At 44.6% G+C, this 19,185-nt stretch overlaps 4 protein-coding genes across 4 annotated transcripts; 3 read left to right on the top strand and 1 right to left on the bottom strand.

Moving 5' to 3' along the window:
• Nucleotides 1–69: 69 nt before the first annotated feature.
• On the top strand, nt 70–1,416 carry LOC127780791 (probable glutathione S-transferase). Its single transcript, XM_052307764.1, has 2 exons — nt 70–384; nt 855–1,416. The coding sequence occupies exons 1-2, from the start codon at nt 79–81 to the stop codon at nt 1,233–1,235; spliced, it is 687 nt and encodes a 228-aa protein (XP_052163724.1). The 5' UTR covers nt 70–78; the 3' UTR covers nt 1,236–1,416.
• A 2,059-nt stretch (nt 1,417–3,475) lies between these two features.
• On the top strand, nt 3,476–4,308 carry LOC127780762 (glutathione transferase GST 23-like). Its single transcript, XM_052307720.1, has one exon. The coding sequence runs from the start codon at nt 3,487–3,489 to the stop codon at nt 4,201–4,203; it is 717 nt and encodes a 238-aa protein (XP_052163680.1). The 5' UTR covers nt 3,476–3,486; the 3' UTR covers nt 4,204–4,308.
• A 6,672-nt stretch (nt 4,309–10,980) lies between these two features.
• Nucleotides 10,981–13,398, top strand: LOC127754880 (calmodulin binding protein PICBP-like). The gene is made up of 3 exons (XM_052280482.1): nt 10,981–12,100; nt 12,208–12,653; nt 12,762–13,398. The coding sequence occupies exons 1-2, from the start codon at nt 11,230–11,232 to the stop codon at nt 12,639–12,641; spliced, it is 1,305 nt and encodes a 434-aa protein (XP_052136442.1). The 5' UTR covers nt 10,981–11,229; the 3' UTR covers nt 12,642–12,653; nt 12,762–13,398.
• Nucleotides 13,399–14,007: 609 nt separating this feature from the next.
• Nucleotides 14,008–19,060, bottom strand: LOC127760722 (uncharacterized). Its single transcript, XM_052285018.1, has 10 exons — nt 18,789–19,060; nt 18,632–18,698; nt 17,921–17,967; nt 17,653–17,740; nt 17,262–17,395; nt 17,087–17,185; nt 15,469–15,583; nt 15,178–15,299; nt 14,886–15,007; nt 14,008–14,789 (listed from the first exon to the last, which is right to left on the bottom strand). The coding sequence occupies exons 1-10, from the start codon at nt 19,008–19,010 to the stop codon at nt 14,498–14,500; spliced, it is 1,308 nt and encodes a 435-aa protein (XP_052140978.1). The 5' UTR covers nt 19,011–19,060; the 3' UTR covers nt 14,008–14,497.
• Nucleotides 19,061–19,185: the final 125 nt, after the last annotated feature.

Raw genomic sequence — 19,185 nt, forward strand, 5'->3', positions numbered from 1 at the left:
CAGCATTCTTAATCTCTCTATATAATCACAGGGTCACAAGTGCATTAAGCCACTAACCCGGTGTAAGCAAGCAAAAAAATGGTTAAGCTAATCAGCGCCTTCGGGAGCCCATTCGGGCACCGCGCCGAGGCGGCGCTCCGGCTGAAAGGCGTGCAGTACGAGCTCCTCCTGGAAGACCTCCGCAGCAAGAGCGACCTGCTGCTCGCCCACAACCCCGTCCACAAGCTCGTCCCCGTCCTCCTCCACTCCGACGGCCGCTCCGTCGCCGAGTCCCTCGTCGTCGTCCAGTACGTCGACGACGCCTTCCATGGCCCGCCCCTCCTCCCCGCCGACCCATACGCCCGTGCCCAGGCCCGTTTCTGGGCCCAATTCATCGATGATAAGGTTCTCCTGCTTAATGCTGTCATATTGTTTTCTGATTAAGACGTAATCTCTCCATCCAAAAAAACGAATGATAGGATGTGACACTTTCTAATTATTAGAATGTGTCACATTCAGTATTACGTTAGTTTTTTATGAGATGGATGGAGTAGTTTTTTTACCTAGATTTTTGTTAGCACGTTTCTAAACTCTTAAACTTTTTTTAAAAATAAAATTATATGTGGGAGTTGCTTTAAAATATCAAATAGATTTATTTTAAATTTATAATAATTAAAAATTTAATTAATAATGTACTCATGGTTTTCTCGTTTTGCGTATGCAATCTTTTATCTTCGATTTAATCTATCTTAAACAACACATGCATCTGTCTTGATCTCGTCGTTTCAGTTTGGTTCAGTACTTGTTCTGCATCCTGATGAACAGATTCAGTTAAAGTTTTTAGTGATCATTAGCTGTGTGTGATCGAGCTGCAGTTCTCGAGGCCGTTCTGGCTGTCGTTCTGGATGGAGGACGGGGAGAAGAAGGAGGCGTTCGTGAGGGAAGCGAAGGAGAATCTGCGGCCGCTGGAGGCGCAGCTCGACGGCGGCAACAAGAGGTTCTTCGGCGGCGACGCCATTGGCCTCGTGGACATCGCCGCCAGTGGGCTGGCTCACTGGGTCGGGGTGTTCGAGGAGGTCACCGGCGTGAGCTTGGTGAGCGAGCGGGAGTTCCCCGCGCTGTGCCGGTGGTCGCAGCGCTACGTCAACGATGGAGCCGTGAGGCAGTGCTTGCCGAGCAGAGATGAACTCGTCGCCTTGTTCACTGCAAACAAAGAGGCGTATACACTGCTGGCCAAGGCAAAGTTGCAGAAATAATTTTATTACTCGTGAATTTCGATGCTGGAATATGCGTATGTGTTGCTTTTTCAACATGGAATAAATTGCTAATAAATTATCTGTTCTGGTATCTGCAATTTATTAGCTACTGTTTTTCAATGTGTCGTTGTAAGATTGTAATAAGAAGTACTAGCAGTAATAAATTAAGATGAAACTTTGTGATGGCATATTCAGATTGGATACGCTGCTTTCTCTTTCTTTCCTTCTTTCTTTTATGAATCAAGCGCGCGTATCGTTTACTTTTTTTTATCACGAAAGGATATCAATTATCAATCTCCAAACTTGTTGACGAAGAAACAAACAATTCCAACTATATTGACTGGTTTTAAAAAAACAAAACATATCTGAGAAACAGGGCGCTTGTACCGCACTAAACGAGCAGAGCAATCAGCCGAGATCGAGACAAATGTCTTCCATGTGGTTAGTGAGATCGAACAATCTGTTGTTTGTTAACCATGAGGAATTGCAGGTGAACATTAAGCTAAATTAAATACATTTTATTTTAAGGAGAGCTGCTATATATATATAATGGAATCCCGTTTTCGAACGGGATGACACCGGTTAGGTATCAGGTCCGGTATCGGGTGATACCTATCAGGTATCAGACGATTCTACCATGTTTTCGGGTGGTACTTGCGAGGTATCAGGTGATACCTATCAGGTAACATGCGATTCTTACCACATAGAAGGTGATACTTGCGAGATATCAGGTGATACCTATCAGGTATCACGCGATACCTATCAGGTGATACTTACGATGTAACAGGTGATACCTATTAGGTATCACGCGATACATACCCGACATTGACGCCGACGACCACTGCCGCCCCAGCGCCCCTTCCTCTCTAGCTCTGTCCACCGCCGCCGCTCCCTCCTCCGTCTCCAGCGCCACACCACCGCCACCCCTTCCCCTCCCCGGATCCGGCTACCACCACCGTTGCCCCTCTCTCCCGCTCTCTGGCTCCATCCCCCCACTCTCTGGCTCCAGCCATCGTCGCCGCCCCATCCCCCCGCTCTCTGCCCCATCCCCCCGCTCTCTGGCTCCAGCCACCGGCGCCTCGGCTCTGGCCAATGCCGTCGCTCTCTCCCCCGGCTCCAGCCACCTCCACCGCCCCCCTCCCCCGGCTCTCTGGCTCCGGCCACCGCCGCCGCTCTCCCCTCGCCGCCGGGTCGGCCGTTGTGCCTCGTGCTCTTGCGGCTGATGGAGGTGGAGGGGAAACTATCCCATTGGGGCAGCGGTATCCCGTCCCCTAGCATTCCTGCTTTTTTATTATAAGGCACTTTGACTTTCTTCTTTCCTATGTTTGATCAAATTTATAAAAAAAAATATAACAACATCTATAACACATAACAAATAAATTATCAGAATATATTTAATATTATATTTAATGAAACTAATATGATGTTATAGATGTTGCTAGATTATTTTATAAACTTTGTTAAATTAAAAGAATTTGACTACGAGAAAAATCATAACAACTTATAATATAGAAATGGAGATAGTATTAGCACAATCCAGTGATCCATTGCAGAAAAACGAAGGACAGAGTCGGCTGCGTTAGTTTCAGCCTCTTCCCAACCATTCTTTCTCGTTTTCGGCGCACACTTTTTAAACTACTAAACGACGTTTTTTTACAAAAGTTTCTATATGAAACTTATGATAGTTTCTTAAAAGAACAAATTAATCTTTTTTTAAAAAATAATATATAATACTTAAATAATCACGCACTAATATACCGTTCCGTTTTCCATACGGAGGAGATGGATTTCTAACCGCATTCACGGCCCTATCATTTCGCTTATTCCTATTCGTGGATACAGCAAATTTTCAAAAAAAAAGTGATATGTGAATAAAATTTTTATATAAGTGTCCTTAGTGATCTAAAAGCAAAAGCTGAAAATAAAATTTCGATGAAGAAAATCTTAAAATCAGCTTTAACTTTAAGATTGAAAATTCGAATTTTGCCCGTAAGCATTTATGCTGTGCGTCATGACGAGAGCTTTGACTCTGCAGGCATTAGCAAAGCATTAATAAACTGATTAAGTACGTTACATCCAATAAGCATCGGCAATCACGTAAACAAATTACTCGAAAAACTAGAGGAAGCTTCCTTCTTTCCTTCCCACGGAAGCTTCACTAATCACTGGAGTACACAGTAGGAGCTATAAATATCAGCTCCAAATTAAATCAACCAGCAGCAAACCATCCAGTACGAGCGGAGAAGCAACCATGGCGTCGCCGGCGCCGGCGCCGGTGAAGGTGATCGGCACCTTCGACAGCCCGTACAGCCACCGCGCGGAGGCCGCCCTGCGGCTCAAGGGCGTGCCATACGAGCTCATCCTGGAGGACCTCCGCAACAAGAGCGACCTGCTGCTCACCCACAACCCCATCCACAAGAAGGTCCCCGTCCTCCTCCACGGCGACGACGACCACCGCGCCGCCGTCTGCGAGTCCCTCGTCGTCGTCGAGTACGTCGACGAGGCGTTCCCCGGCCCGCCCTTCCTCCTCCCCGCCGACCCCGGCCTCCGCGCCGCCGCCCGCTTCTGGGCCCGGTTCATCGACGACAAGTGCACGAAGCCGTTCTGGCTGGCGCTGTGGTCGACGGACGACGGCGAGGTGCGGGAGGGCTTCGCGGCGGAGATCAAGGAGAACCTGAAGCTCCTCGAGGCGCAGCTCAAGGGGAGGCGATTCTTCGGAGGCGACGCCATCGGCTACCTCGACCTGGCCGCCAGTGGGTACGCCTACTGGCTGGAGGTACTCGAGGAGGTCGCCGGGGTGAGCCTGGTCACCGCCGACGAGTTCCCCGACCTCTGCCGCTGGGCGAAGGAGTACGCCGCCGACGACAGGATCAAGGCGTGCCTCCCGGACAGGGCCAAGCTGCTCGAACACTTCACGGCGATGAAGGAGATGTTCATGGCGACGGCGAGGTCAATGGCGGCAAAATGAAGCGTGGGATAATGTTGCTGTCGCGCGCAGAAAGTGATGGCCACTTTTGTTTTGTCATGGTGTGTAGTGTACTGGGCCGGAATAAATAAAGAAGGCTTTGCTTTCTGTCTCGCCGTGCAAAGGAAGAAGTACACCGAAGGTCCCTCAACTTGTCATCCAGTTACAAAATCATCCCCTAACCATAAAACCAGATATCGGTGTCCCTTAACTAATCAAAACCGATCACAATAGATATTTCGATGGTTTTGACCCTGGTTTGATCCTACATGGCGGCTGAGTTAGGACCTACGCGGGCCCCACATATCAGTCTGCCATGTCATCTCTCTCCCTTCCTTCCCTCTCTCTCACTCCTCTCCTGTTGCAAGCCGGCCGGCAGCGAACATGGTGGAGCTTGCGGGGGGACACGCAGTGGAGGTGGGCGGCGCTGGTGCCGAGGAGGAGGAGGAGGAGGAGGTCGTGGCGTTGTCGTCGTCGTTGTCCTCGGCGCCGGGGAAGAAGGTGGGCGCGGCGGTGGAGGAGGCTAGGGGGTTGCCGCGGCTGGTGCGGTATGAGGTGCTGGTGCTCGTGCTGCAGTTTCTGTACAGCAGGCAGGTGTCGGTGGCGGCGCCCAAGAGCAGGCCGCTCCCGGGGTGCCGCGCCCGGGATTGCTGGCACACGCGGTGCGGTGCCGCCGTCAACCTGCTCGCCGCCGCGCGCTCCTTCGGAGTCGACCAGAGGCTAGGGGGTTGCCGCGGCTGGTATGGATGGAAAGCTGAACATTGCTTCTGCTGACTCCTTAATGTCACCAAAAAAGATTCTCCAATCATGCCAGCCTAACTACCATCATGTGCTCTTAATCAATATCCAGTGTTAGCAGCAGATCCCAAGATCGAATTGCAAGGATGGAAGAGGAATTTTGATTATCTGCAGCTGCAGGATGCATACGCGTACACTACGTCGTGTTCCTGAATTTTTCGCAGTACCTGAACCAGCAGGGCGAGCTGCTCGACGCCGAAGGAGCGCGCGGCGGCGAGCGTGTCGAGGGCGAGGTCGACGGCAGCGCCGCACCGCATGTGCCAGCAACCCCGGTGCGCCCACCTTCGGGAGCTGCCCGCTCTTGGGCGCCGCCACCGACGCCTGCCTGCTGTACAAAAACTGCAGCACCAGCACCAGCACCTCGTACCGCACCAGCCGCGGCAAACCCCCTAGCCTCCGCCGCCGCCGCCGCCGCGCCCACCTTCTTCCCCGGCGCCGAGGACGACGATGACGACAACGCCACGACCTCCTCCTCCTCCTCCTCGGCACCAGCGCCGCCCACCTCCGCCGTGTGCCCCCTGCAGCACCACCGGTGCCACCGTGTTCGCTGCCGGTCGGCTTGCAACAGGAGAGAAGAGTGAGAGAGAGAGGAGAAAGGAAGAGAGATGATATGGCAGCCTGACATGTGGGTCCATGCTGACTCAGCTGCCATGTAAGATAAAACTAGGGTTAAAACCATCAAAGGATATATTGTGACCGGTTTTGATTAGTTAAGGGATACCAGATATCTGGTTTTGTGGTTGGAGGACGATTTTGTAACTCGATGACAAGTTGAGGGACCTTCGGTGTACTTTTTCCCGTGCAAACTATCAAGCCCAATTTATGATGGCCCGGAACATGATCCAACGAACGAACTGGGCCTAAATATTGGGCCTAGCGGGATTGACACGAACGTGCGGGCCGAACTACGCAGTAGGTTAACTTGATATCCCTTAATTTGTCGCTTAGTCTGAAATATATCCCACCCTCAATTTCCAAACCTAGTGCAAATAAGATCTCAAGGTGGTCTGAACGACAGTTTCGATTGACGTGGCGTCTATGTGACATTGATATGACACTTAAAATAGAAAAAACAATAGGACCCACATGTCAGTGAGTGTTGGTTAAAAATTTTAAAAACCTCTATTTCCCCTCTTCTCTTCCTTCCTCCTTTTTCTCCCTTTCCTTGTCGTCGGAAAGGTGCAGGAATGCCTGCGAGGAGGCGGTGGAGGAGAGAAATTTGTATATCTACCATCATTAAAAACCGGCTTCGAAAGGCTCACTTCCCGTGCGAACAAACTCGTTTTTCTTTTTTTTTTTCCTCTTGTTATTATTCTTTCACTTTTCTTCTACTCCTTGTTTGTTCTGGCATTGGTCTCGATCGATCGACATAGCGGCGTGCGGTTGCGTCACACGGTAAGATCGACGATGCTGATCTTTTCCTTGTTCCCTATGCTAGCCTTTAATTAACCCCGTCACGTTGCTTACTTGCTGAGGCATCAAGGCTAAACTGTCAAGCCAATTAAGCTAAGCTGCACAATATTGCAGGCAACCAAATGAACAAACCCATAACAAACCCCATAATTTACTAGTACTACCAGTTAACCATTAGTCCAGGGTTATGTTTACGAATAAGAATATTCTTGTAGTACTAGTAGTAGCTATTAGGGCTGTCAACTTCTGATTCACCGAGGCAATCAATCAATCTTCTCCCATCTTAAGTACACTGTCTAATTAATTAAGCTAGCCTTTTAAGTAGTAGTAGTAGTAGTAGTACCGACTTGCATAATAGTTAACGAAGTTGATTGATAGTACAGTTAACGATTATTCCGGCCCTGTACGTGCCAACGAACAAAAAGATGATCACCAATGAGATCAGTGCCATTGTCGTTCTTCCATATGGACAAATGCTACTACATTCTCAATGCTCAGGCACAAGAATTGAGCTTGCCCTGTGACTGTTTCTGAAGGAACAGTTGGATGATTCAGAACGAGAACCGGCACAGCAAACAGTATGTTTTGATTTATACTCGCTCTGTCCCAAAATATAAGTACTATGAATTTAGATCGTAGTGTTAAGATGTGTCGTATTCAACCAAAATTTCTTATATTTTACGTAGTAGACGAAGAAGTATATATCTGTTTACCAGGGAAAAAAATTTAAGAAACCCACTCTCTGCACTGTGTGGCCGGACCTGGAAATCTGTCTACCATGAGGAGGCCCCATGAGTAAACGGAAGTGCTAATGGGCGATCGATCGTCCGGCGAAAGGGTAGCGATCGATCCCCCTTCCCCCTCCCTCCCTCCACCTGGTTTTCTTTTTTTGGCACCGCATTACTTTTCTATTTTAGTAAATTTATGAACCTAAAGTTTATACACCTCAAGTTTACACATCTAAAGTTTATACACCTCAAGTTTATACATCTAAAGTTTAGAGACCAAAAGTTTATAAGTCAAAAGTTTATATATCCGATTCAAATTCGAATTTGAATTCAAATTTTTTTTTACATATAGTATTTCTATATATCTAAAGTTTATAGACCTGAAGTTTATAGACCCAAAGTTTATAAGTCAAAACTTTACATGCCCGATTCAAATTTGAATTTGAATTATATCGGGATTCAAATTTGAATTTGAATTCAAATATTTTCTATATATAGTATTTTTATGCATCTAAAGTTTATACACCTAAAGTTTATAGACCCAAAGTTTAGAAGTCAAAAGTTTACATACTCGATTCAAATTTGAATTTAAATTATATCCGTTCAAATTTGAATTTAAATTCAAATATTTTCTATATATAGTATTTCTATACACCTAAAGTTCATACACCTAAAGTTTATAGACCCAAAGTTTATAAGTCAAAAGTTTACATACCCGATTCAAATTTGAATTTAAATTCAAATATTAGTTTATAGACCTAAAGTTTATAGGTCAAAAGTTTACATACCCGTTTCAAATTTGAATTTGAATTCAAATATTAGTTCATAGAACTAAAGTTTATAAGTAAAAAGTTTACATACCCATTTTAAATTTGAATTTTAATTCAAATTTGTATGGTATAGTAGTAAGAGAAGAAGGGGAGGTAAAGTAGTAAAGGGGAGGGGCGGGTGATCGCTTGGGAGGGGGAGGGAGCGATCACCCACCCGTTAGGAGTACAAGTCTAATGCGCGATCGATCGCTACCGCGATCGGGTAGCGATCACCACCTCTCCCCCCTTCCTCCCTCCACGTTTTCTTTTTTTTAGCACCGCATTACTTTCCTATTTTAATATATTTATGCACCTAAAGTTTATACAAGGCAGTGTTTGGCAAATGTCCAAGGGAAATGATTTCCCACCCATCGTTAAATCCTAACCATTCATTCTCCCTCATCCATTTAATCCTAACCCTTCGTTCATTTCCCAATCCCAATCCCACTTCTCATTTCCCATTATTCAAACACACCCCTAAAGTTTATAGACACAAAGTTTATATATCCAATTCAAATTTAAATTTGAATTTAAATATTTTTTATAGTATTTCTATACATCTAAAGTTTATAGACCTAAAGTTTATAAGTCAAAAGTTTATATACCCGTTTCAAATTTGAATTTGAATTATATCCGATTCAAATTTGAATTTGAATTCAAATATTTTTCATATATAGTATTTCTATACATCTAAAGTTTATACACCTAAAATTCATAGATCCAAAGTTTATAAGTAAAAAGTTTACATACCCGATTCAAATTTGTATTTGAATTATATCCGATTCAAATTTGAATTTGAATTCAAATATTTTCTATATATAGTATTTCTATACATCTAAAGTTTATACACCTAAAGTTTATAGACCTAAAGTTTATAAGTCAAAAGTTTACATACCCGATTCAAATTTGAATTTGAATTCAATTTTTTTATATATAGTATTTCTATACATAAATTTTTCTAACTTTTTGTTTTTTAGTTTTTTTTATGGTTTACTGTAGTCAGAAGAGAAGAAGGGGAGGAGAGAGGGGGGAGTAGGGGGACGGCCGCCCATTAGGCTTGCCCCACGAGCAACGCCAGGGGTGTTTAGATGGGGCTAAAACTTTTTAGCCCATATCACATCGGATGTTTGGACGCTAATTTAGAGTATTAAACATTGACTAATAAAAAACTAATTTCATAAATGAGAGCTAATCCGCGAGACGAATTTTTTAAGCCTAATTAATCCATAATTATCAAAAGTTTACTGTAGCATCATATTGTCAAAATCATGGCATAATTAGACTCAAAAGATTCGTCTCGCGAATTAGTCCAAGCTTATGGAATGGGTTTTGTAATTAGTGTATGTTTAATACTCTAAATTAGTGTTTAAATATCCGATGGACAGTACTCAGAATAAGTACCTATAACCCAAACAGCCCCTGCTCCTCTCGTGGCCGTTTTGCTGTCTCCGTGATGGTCGGACGACGCTACGGCCGGATCGGCAGATGCAGATGAGATGGCGTCGTCCCGAGTCAGCCCGTGCGTGCGCCGGTGAGATCGGGTAGTATTCAATTCGGATAAAACGGTTTGGGAGTTTGGAGTGGGTGAGAGCGACGCGCGTCATCACGTGGCCCGCGTGATTCTCTGTGGGCTACTCTCCCTTCATCGGCTTGCAGATTCCACATTTATAGCGCTCTACTACTAGGTGAAAATTTAACACCATTATCTTAGATTTATTATTGTTCTAGAAGTACTATTATCTACTACTAGTATATGTATTTTTCTCAAACGAGAATGGCACTTATGAGCAGCTAATCCAAGGGGTTATGAAACACTCATTACCATCTTCTTTAGTTGCAAAGAATATAAATGCAAAAGTAATGAAATGTTTTCTTCTAATGGGAATGCGTTATTTTCTGCTATTATATCCACATATCTACTCCTGGATGTCCATCCATATTATCCAATTCATTGTGTTGGCAGCTATTAAGTGTGAAAATGCTTTCACAATTAATAAGCACAATTTTAACATACTACATTAAAATACTTTAGCAAAATATGCCCACCAAATAAACCTAAATTATAATTTCTGCCAGTTTATCGTATAAATAAATACTTTGTACTATTGGTTCACTCTAAAACTACACTCTTTTAGAATAGAGTATCCTCATCCTCATCCTCATCCTCATCCTATCTCTAGTTTTTTATCCAAATACCCAAGTTTTAATTAGCTACTCCTAGTAGCAAAAGAAAACCACATATTTAAGTCCTTGTTTAGTTGAGGAAAATTTTTGAATTTAGTTATCACATCGGATATTCGGACATACATCTGAAGTATTAAACGTAGTCTAATAACAAAATAAATTACAGATTCCGTTAGAAAACTGCAAGACGAATTTATTAAGCCTAATTAATTCATCATTAGTAAATGTTTACTATAACACCGCATTATCAAATCATGGCGCAATTAGGCTTAAAAAATTCGTCTCGCAATTTACACACAAACCGTGTAATTTTTTTCCCACATTTAATACTCCATGCATGTGTCCAAACATTCGATGTGATGGGTGAAAAGGTTTTGTTTTGAGAACTAAACAAAAGCTGTGTTTAGTTCGTGTGCTAATTTTTTTTTAAATATACGGACACACATTTTAAGTATTAAACATAGACTAATAACAAAACGAATTACATATTCCGCCTGTAAACTGCGAGACAAATTTATTAAGCCTAATTAATCCGTCATTAGCAAATATTTACTGTAGCATCACATTGTCAAATCATGGTGTAATTAGGCTCAAAAGATTCGTCTCGTGATTTGCATGCAAATTGTGCGATTAGTTTTTTCGTATATATTTAATGCTCCATATATGTGTCCAGATATTTGATGTGACGGAAAAATTGAAAGTTTTTTTTTAAAAAAGTCGAACCTAAACACGGCGAAAGCCTAAGTCAAACCATCCCAAGAGAGTAGAGTAGTGCAACAAACTTTTATATATATTCACCCTCGTGCCACGGAGCCGCACACAGCAAAGCCCGAAAACAGAGGAAGAAGAAGTATACTCCTCCACTAGGAGGGGTTCACAGAATCTCCAGCCGCAAAGGATACTTCCAACTCCGCCGCCCATTCAAAATCTCCGCCACCTCCCAATCCAAACCCCTCCTCCTCGACGATTCCAAAACCATCGATCCGCTCGCCCCGCCGCGCCGCCGACCATCGCCATCGCCATTGCCATCTCGCCAGATTCACCTCCTTTCCTTGCCGCCTCCGGGAGGGACTCCAAGAAACCGCGAGAAGAAAGCCATGGTGCAGAGGAAGCAGGCGCGCAAGAAGCCCAAAGATTCTCTCCTTGGTTCCAACGACGGGTTGCCGGCGGATCACGCGCGCGGTGGCGCCATTGTGCGGACGGCGCTCCCGAACTACATGAGGGCGACGAGCAGCTCGGACGCGAGGGGTGGAGGGCGGGAGGCGGCGGCGGCCACCGGCGCGCCGCCGCGGAGGGAGCGGGGCGCGGCGAGAGGGAAGGCGATGGTGCTCGCCGACGGGGGTGCTCCGTTCGTGAGCAGGGCGACGTGCTCCTCCGCCATGAGGGGGCTCGGGCGCGGGCTCGGGCTCCGCGGCGGGGCGGCGCACGCCTGCCCGTACTCCTACTGCTCGTTCAAATGCCACGCCGCCGACGCGGACGTGGTTCCCCTCAGAACCCTCGTGGCGTCGCGGAGGCGGCTGATCAAGACGCAGCAGAGCATGAAGCTCAAGGGCGCGTCCCCGTTCCGCAAGCCCAGCAACGGCGGCGGCGCCGCCGATGGCTTCTTCGTCGAGATATACTCCGGCGCCGCCGCCGCAGCCGCACCGACGGTGAGCTCGGGCGCGAGCTGCAGTGATCTCTCCACGGAAGACAATGACGCCGCGGCCAGGGAGGGGGAGTATGCCGTGTTCGATCATCGGAGTCGCGGGGATGACGAGGACAAGGCGCGGGATTCGGATGGTTCAGTGGACGGTTCTTGCGGATCCAGTGATGTGATCTCGGGTGGTTCGGTCGATTTGTTCGTGACGAAATCTCGCGGCGGCAAACAAGAAATCGATGGAGGGAAGGGGATTTACCTGGATCAAGAAGCAGAGGACTTTGATGCCTGCAAGTCAGACATTTCAGAGGAGCTGGATGCAAAATATGAAGGTGAAATTTCTTTTCTCAAATTGCTTCAGTTGATGCTAAATCTCATATACATTCTGAAATCCTGAAACCACTGTAAATTGACGATGAACAATGTGATAATTCTGCAGATGGTGGTGTCGATGCTTCAAATGGATCTTCAATTGATGACATATCCTCCGCATTCGGTGGAATGAACTTCAAAGATGCATGTCCTGATCCCACTGGTGCAGCAAGCAGTCAGAGAAAAAGGTGGAACATTGCTAAGAGGACAACATCTGAGCAGGGGGAGAAAATGCGCCTCTTTAATCCCAGGGCTCCCAATTTCCTCCCGGTGGAGCCTGATCCAGAGGCTGAAAAGGTTGATCTCAGGCATCAGATGATGGGTGATCGGAAAAATGCCGAGGAATGGATGGTTGATTATGCGCTTAGGAGGGCAGTGAACAAATTAGCCCGCGCTCAGAAGAGGAAAGTTGAGATGCTTGTCCAGGCCTTTGAAACTGTTCAACAGGATGATGATAAGAAAAGCATCACACTTACAAAGTCTTCGCAACCATGCAGATGACTGCTCTTAGAGGTAAGAACAAAGAGCAATAGGGTAAAAAATTCTTCTGGAGGCAGAATTTGTGCTTCTAGTTTTTTGCATATGATTGATGATTGATTGATCTTTTACGCGCTTTTGTAGGCCTTGCACTTTAGCTGGAACTAATCACCATCTCGAGGTTCTAACTCAGTGGTCACTGCAATATTAGTGCCAGAGACCTGCTCGACAAGGATAGAGCTGCTTAATATCACTGAGGTGATGACATCTCGATCTGGTAGTTGAGCTTTATGGAGCACAATGAGTTGATTAGTGTAGTACATTAGGGCATGTACATTTAAGTCTCGTGTGCTCTTGTCGATATATTAGTAGTGATCAATAATAGTAAGTGTACGAGACTTGCGAAGTGGCAAGAGTGTTGGGATGTATTCCTTGGGCAAAGATCAATAAAACTCTTATTGACAGCGTTTGTTCTCCCTACAATAGCATGACTTGATTATCTATGAGTACAGAGCTATTATTATCGATTCAATTTTTCCTATATTTCCTGTAATCACTAACAGAAGATGCATATCTTTCTCCATCTTAATAAGTTATGTCCATTCCTTATTTCCAATAAGTTCTGAGCTGTGACTAACTTGACTGACATGTGATGGCAAGTTTAAGTTGCTTTTCAGAATACCACTAGGAGCTATAGTAAAGTGATGGGCCTGAACTTGCTGGGAACTAGAAATCAGAATTGGATATGTGACAGCAGTCTCTGTGCAAGTGTGTTGACAATAAGACGGTGCCAAACTTGCTGGGAACAAGAAATCAGAATTGATATGCGAGTATGTAACCTGAATACATGTCATGTAACAAGTAACAGGGAAGGAAAAACTCTGTTGCCTGGTCATTTGGTGCATAGGTTCTGATGTAAATTTAACGACTGGATTGGGTAAAAAAAAAAAAAACTCCAATCCAATAAACTGAAACTATTCAGAATAACATGTACCGTCAGAAGTGCCAATCAGCCGATTGGCATGTCAGGACTCAGGAGTATTTCATTCAACTGAGTCAGGAGCAACCAAGCAAAAGACCCAAGGAAGACATTCACAGTTCAGATTCAAGATAACGGTACTGTATAAAATATCAATGAACGCTCCAACCAGATCAATCATGTATATTCATGAATGAATGGTATTAATATTGGAAACCAACACTCACAACATGCAACGGATAGAAGTGTTGATGTTCTCACCAACCTGGTACATGTCGAAAAGAGGTGCTGAGCTTGATGCACCAATCGCACCAACCACATGTAATATAAGCGGGCCACTTACTGACATGAGCTGTCAAACTGAAATTACCAAGGACCATTCACCATATCAACATTCAACATTACATAAGTAGGGCAGTAGCAACATTCAGGAGTGGCTCGAACCTTCTCAATTGATAAAAAAGTAACACTTCCTGGAACCAGAAGATGCAAAGTTACAATGCAACTGTCATACATCAGACTTTCTGCAGAAGATATTCAGGAAGTTATCATCTTAGCATCTGCCAAAGTTCTAGTGAAATGTGTGTGTGCATACTGCGAGTTAGAGATACAAAACCGGTTATATCTTGCAGGAAAAGGAAAGGCTTATATGATCAATGAAACCTTAGTTACAAGATTTACAATTACATTCTTAATAATTTCTTGGTCTTTGAGGCTTAATTAAGCCTTCTGAGTTTGAAACAGCAAATCAGGGTTGCGAGATCAAGGAATTGAATCGCTTCCATCTCCAACAACACCCCTGAATCACCATCTTCCTCAATGTTCAGCAAACTGAAATTCGACGCAAGTAGCAACTAGGCCAGACATAGGATTGGTAGTGCTCACAATTCCGCCAACTTGTTTATGAATCTCCTGTCAATTCTTCACTAACTTTCACATCTGGGCATTCATGCAACAAAATCACAAGATCCTTTGAGAGGCTTTGCAACCTACTGGAATCTGTAGCTCTCTTTAATGTTGCATCTGGTTCCTCTGATGAATGGCTACTCCGAAGAATGCTCTCATGAAACATCTGAAGTGCGTCTTCTGCTGAAATTTCTTGCACAGAATTATTCAGATCTTGGAGTTGTCCTCTGCACTGGACATTGGGGAACATCTTTTCCTTCAAGTTGTCTGGGAGACTAGCTAATGCACTGTTTTAAGGACAATAAACAGAAAACCAAATTAATTAGAATGCTACAAGAAGCTGTGTACAAGAACTACACTTGGAATGGCATATCCTTTTTTACCTGGTAATCCCACGAACAAGTCCCCACTTATAGCCAACATGTACAGATTGCCCAAACCCAACATTGAAGCCCTCTTGGGCAATGTCCTTCTGTCCTTCAGCTATACCATCCCTGTATCCCATCTAAAGAAAAATGGAAAGCTTTACACATTCTGGTTCAAACATGAGTTCACAATTCATAACTAAATAAATATATTGCAGAAAAGATGATTTACATGGAACACAAGAATTTCACAGATTCCTGTAGGAATAGGGCAAAGTTCCCATAATCCAATTGATGCCTTTGGTCATACCTTATGAAACTGGTTCTGCCTGTGAGCCCACTCTCTGTCTAATGTGGATCCATGACCAGGAGAATCCGAAACATCATCCCATACATCATCATCAGCGATAGCATCATCATCAAACGCATTGCCTGAACAAAACACACGCAAATCAACTTTATTGTAACATGACATACTTCTAGAGTTCTAGTTCCTTTGCTTTGTATTATCAACAAACACAACCACCATTTGAACATAGCAGGCTGCTTTATAAGCAGTTCAAATATATAAATACATAGCAGCATGTGCAGCGACACGAACCAGGATGAGAAATTTCACTGTCCTTCAGAGCTGATGATTCAACGTGTAACTCTCCAAGGGAAGCTGTCAAACCGCTCAAATCCTCCGAACCTGCCATTGAAGAAGCAACCTGCAACTGAAAGAAAGATGAAAAAAAAAGGACAAGATCGATCAGACGAGATGCAGAACAAAGTATGCAACGGATAAGAGCGAGAGGGAGGTGTAGGTGACCCGCTGCGGCCCTGTCGCCGGGAGCGAAGTTGGCTAGCCGGCTGGCTGCGTGGCTGGGGCAGCGTTTGGCGGGCTGCCGGCCTAGGGGCGCTATAGCAGGCAGCAGCACGGCGGATGGATGGGGAGGATGGCCGGATACGGGGACGGAGACGGAGAAGGGGAGGGCAGCCCGCCGGCGGCGGCGGCGCGGCGACGTGCGGTGCGATGCGTGGGTGGGGAATTTCAGTGACGCGGAGACGAGAGGCGAGCTAGTGGTATGGGCCGTGATGGCTGATGGCCCAAGTGACTTTCAGCTCCCACACATCCAAGCCCAAATTTCGTATCGGCCCATTTCGTCTTCCTCCTTCCCGCTAGAATCCGGTTCGACGACGACGATCACATCACGCCATGGCCGCCTCCCGTCCGTGCGTTCATCATCATCATCATCAGCTCTTGCATGACCATTGTTGGTTATCATCAACTCTTGCAGTAAATAACAGCTAAATCTTTTGCTGCCAGTATACATCATCGTCAAGTATGTAATGCGTATATTGAATCAGGGAGACTCACCGCATGACAGTTAGGCACTTTTGCATTGTTAAAACTTAAAAATGGGAAACCGATTAGTAAGTCCAAGAATTTAGCAGCCAAGTAATCTTCTTGTATGTGACATAGTATGCTATGAAGATCTGTAGTAAACTGGCTATGTAAGTAACTGGCCTTGTTTATTGGGTAGTGAAAACTTGGCCTGTTAATTAACTGATCTGAGCCATGTTCTGTTGATTTAACTTAAGATTATCTGGGCCTAAATGGCCAAATGAATGCATCTTGAAAAGTACGGTTGAGCAGTAGTACATGTACATTTGTACACGTGCAGTAAAAGAATTCAAAGCCATGGTTCGTGAAACAATCAAAAGTACTAAAGTCTAAAAGAGCCTCAAATTTACAGTGCTTTACATAGGTAGTACAAAGACAAAAAAGTTGCACGTTAATAGTACGAAATCAGATTAATCACAAACAGGGTTTTTCAAGGAAAAGATCTTCCCATTAGGGCATGGACTGCCATTTCTGGTGATGTCTCAAATTTTCCTTTTGATATGCTCTTTGGAGTTATACATCTATAAACATCAGGTTTCACATTCAGTTATACATCTATAAACATCAGGTTCCACATTCACATTTACATGGAGTCAGGAGTACAATGTACATAGCTTCAATTCTTTTTGTTTGGATACTCCCTTGGTCCAAAAATAGTTGACCCAATCCTCACACTTGTGCTACCCATCTCTATCTGAATAAAACCAACATAATGATGAAAATCAAAACTGCTTAGCTAAAGGATCAAACAGGGAACTCTGAACCTAATTTCGTGACTTTGATTTGATATTCACCTATAGACACGATTACATGAATGAAAAGTATTTCTTACCGCTTGCTCAAAGTCACCAGACATTCCCATAGAGAGTTCAAACTGTTCTGCCGGCATATCAATGGCCTTACAAACTTCAAGTTTACAATTTACCAGTGCCTGTATTCAGATAACACATCTTATGGAAAGTGAAATGCAGAGCTACATTTGAGATGATATTATAATGGAAACCCACCTTAAAATTTTCTGGTGTTGAGGAGTAGTCTTTCGTTCCTATTGTCATGAGACCTGAAAATATTAGGTGTGGGCATGCTAACTTCACATGCTTGGCAAGCTCGACGCATCTGGAGGGATCAATACCAGATTTTGCTGAATAAATGATATTTCCTTGTTAAATTCATTGCTACCATGAAAGTCAGATACAATACATTACACTGCACTTTCTGATGTAATGGTATGACTGTAATGATGTCAGTTTAGTTTAACCGATGATGACTTTAAACATGTCAAATGATATGCCAGAAAACTAAAACTATGCTATTAGATCAAGCTAAACAGGAAATGAGATTCCATAGGTCTTCAAGATAGGGATTTTCAAGATTTTCGTTTTTTTTTTCTGTACTCACATTCTTCTCCACTAGTGTTTACTTGTACCAAAACTTTCAAAGGATCCCTTCCCAAGCTACTAACAGCACGATCAAGGTGGTTAGCAATCTGAAAGTATGTCAACATCATGTATCAATTGGCATATCCATATAATATCATCACAAGGAGCAGATAAGCATCAAAGCATTATTGGGAAAAAAAAAGAGATAAGCATGCTGCAATATACTAGTGTGGTGTAATTTATAATGAACTGAACCCTTAAAAGTGTTCGGAGCTTAAGCTGCTTACCTTTACATTATCTACACCCTCAACCATGTGAAGATTTGGAACAGCAGCTGCAGAACAGAATAAGAGGTATTAAGACAGAGCAACATATGTCCTGTAATGGTTAGTTCCTTATGGACCTAAGTCCCTGTGTACAGGCTGCACTTACCGAGGGACACATAGAGGTTCATTTCAACCATCATTTTGAAAAAAGGTAGGAGTTAATACTAGTGTTTTAGCCTAATAAGCATGCTAGAATATGCATTTGAAGCTCGAGTGAAGAGACTGACAACTCAGTTCACTGGAGAGTGGATACTGGACTATAAATCTATAATGTGATGATGGTTACAATGTAATCTCAACCTTTTTACAGAAACATTTTTCTTTGAAAGTATCAGGGGAGTAGCATAGATGATGGCGGCTTGAACATTATCACGAGATAAAAGAGTTTATTAGAATGTATTGATGTTCTTGTTACTACACTATATTCTGCACATCGGCACTTGGACGAAAACATCAGTGAGTGTAGGAGTTTTGCATCACCAATCATCATTTTAAGGTAGTGAACTCTATCATCAGTTAACCATTATATAACTGTTACTTTTCCCTCTCTAAAATAGATATATTGAAGAAAAATGGCAGGTTATTCATGTGATATGTGTTCTTCAGTACGAACCGATACTGCATGATGGGAATTGGTTAGAAAACTAGTAGAAGTCAAGAAATTAACCATACCTAACAGTGATTTCACCTTGTTACTCTGCAGGTGGCCGATGAAATGCCACCGGATATCTTCTGGAAGCTGCAACAATGGCAGAATCAATCAGCCACAAGTCAAGTCGTTTCCAAATGGCGGATTCCGCAAATCCACGAAGAAAATCAAACTCCGAACCTGCGGCGCCTTGGTGACGAACTCCTGGACGTAGTTCTCGCCGAAGCAGCGGTGGCCGGCGTCGTAGAGCTCCCGCACCATCGACACCGGCTTCGTCTTCCCCACCGCCACCACCCGCACCGCCTCCGCCGCGCGCCCCGACCGCTCCGCCGCCTTCGCCGCGCGCCCCAGCACCGCCCGCAGCGCCGTCGCTGCCGCGCCCTCCGCCGCAGCCGCCGCCATCCCTCCTCCTCTTCCTCGGCGACCTCTCCTTCTCCGATGGTGGCCTATCGCCTCTGTGCCCACACAAATCCGCGGCTAAAGCCGAGCCGCGTCGCAACACGAGCCGAGCCGAGCCGACCCGGGGTGAGATGGGCCTTGGCCCATGATGGTGAGTGGGCCGAGCCATTTGAGCGCG

This window comes from Oryza glaberrima, chromosome 1 (genome assembly GCF_000147395.1).
Source record: "Oryza glaberrima chromosome 1, OglaRS2, whole genome shotgun sequence".
Classification (NCBI taxonomy): Eukaryota; Viridiplantae; Streptophyta; class Magnoliopsida; order Poales; family Poaceae; genus Oryza; species Oryza glaberrima.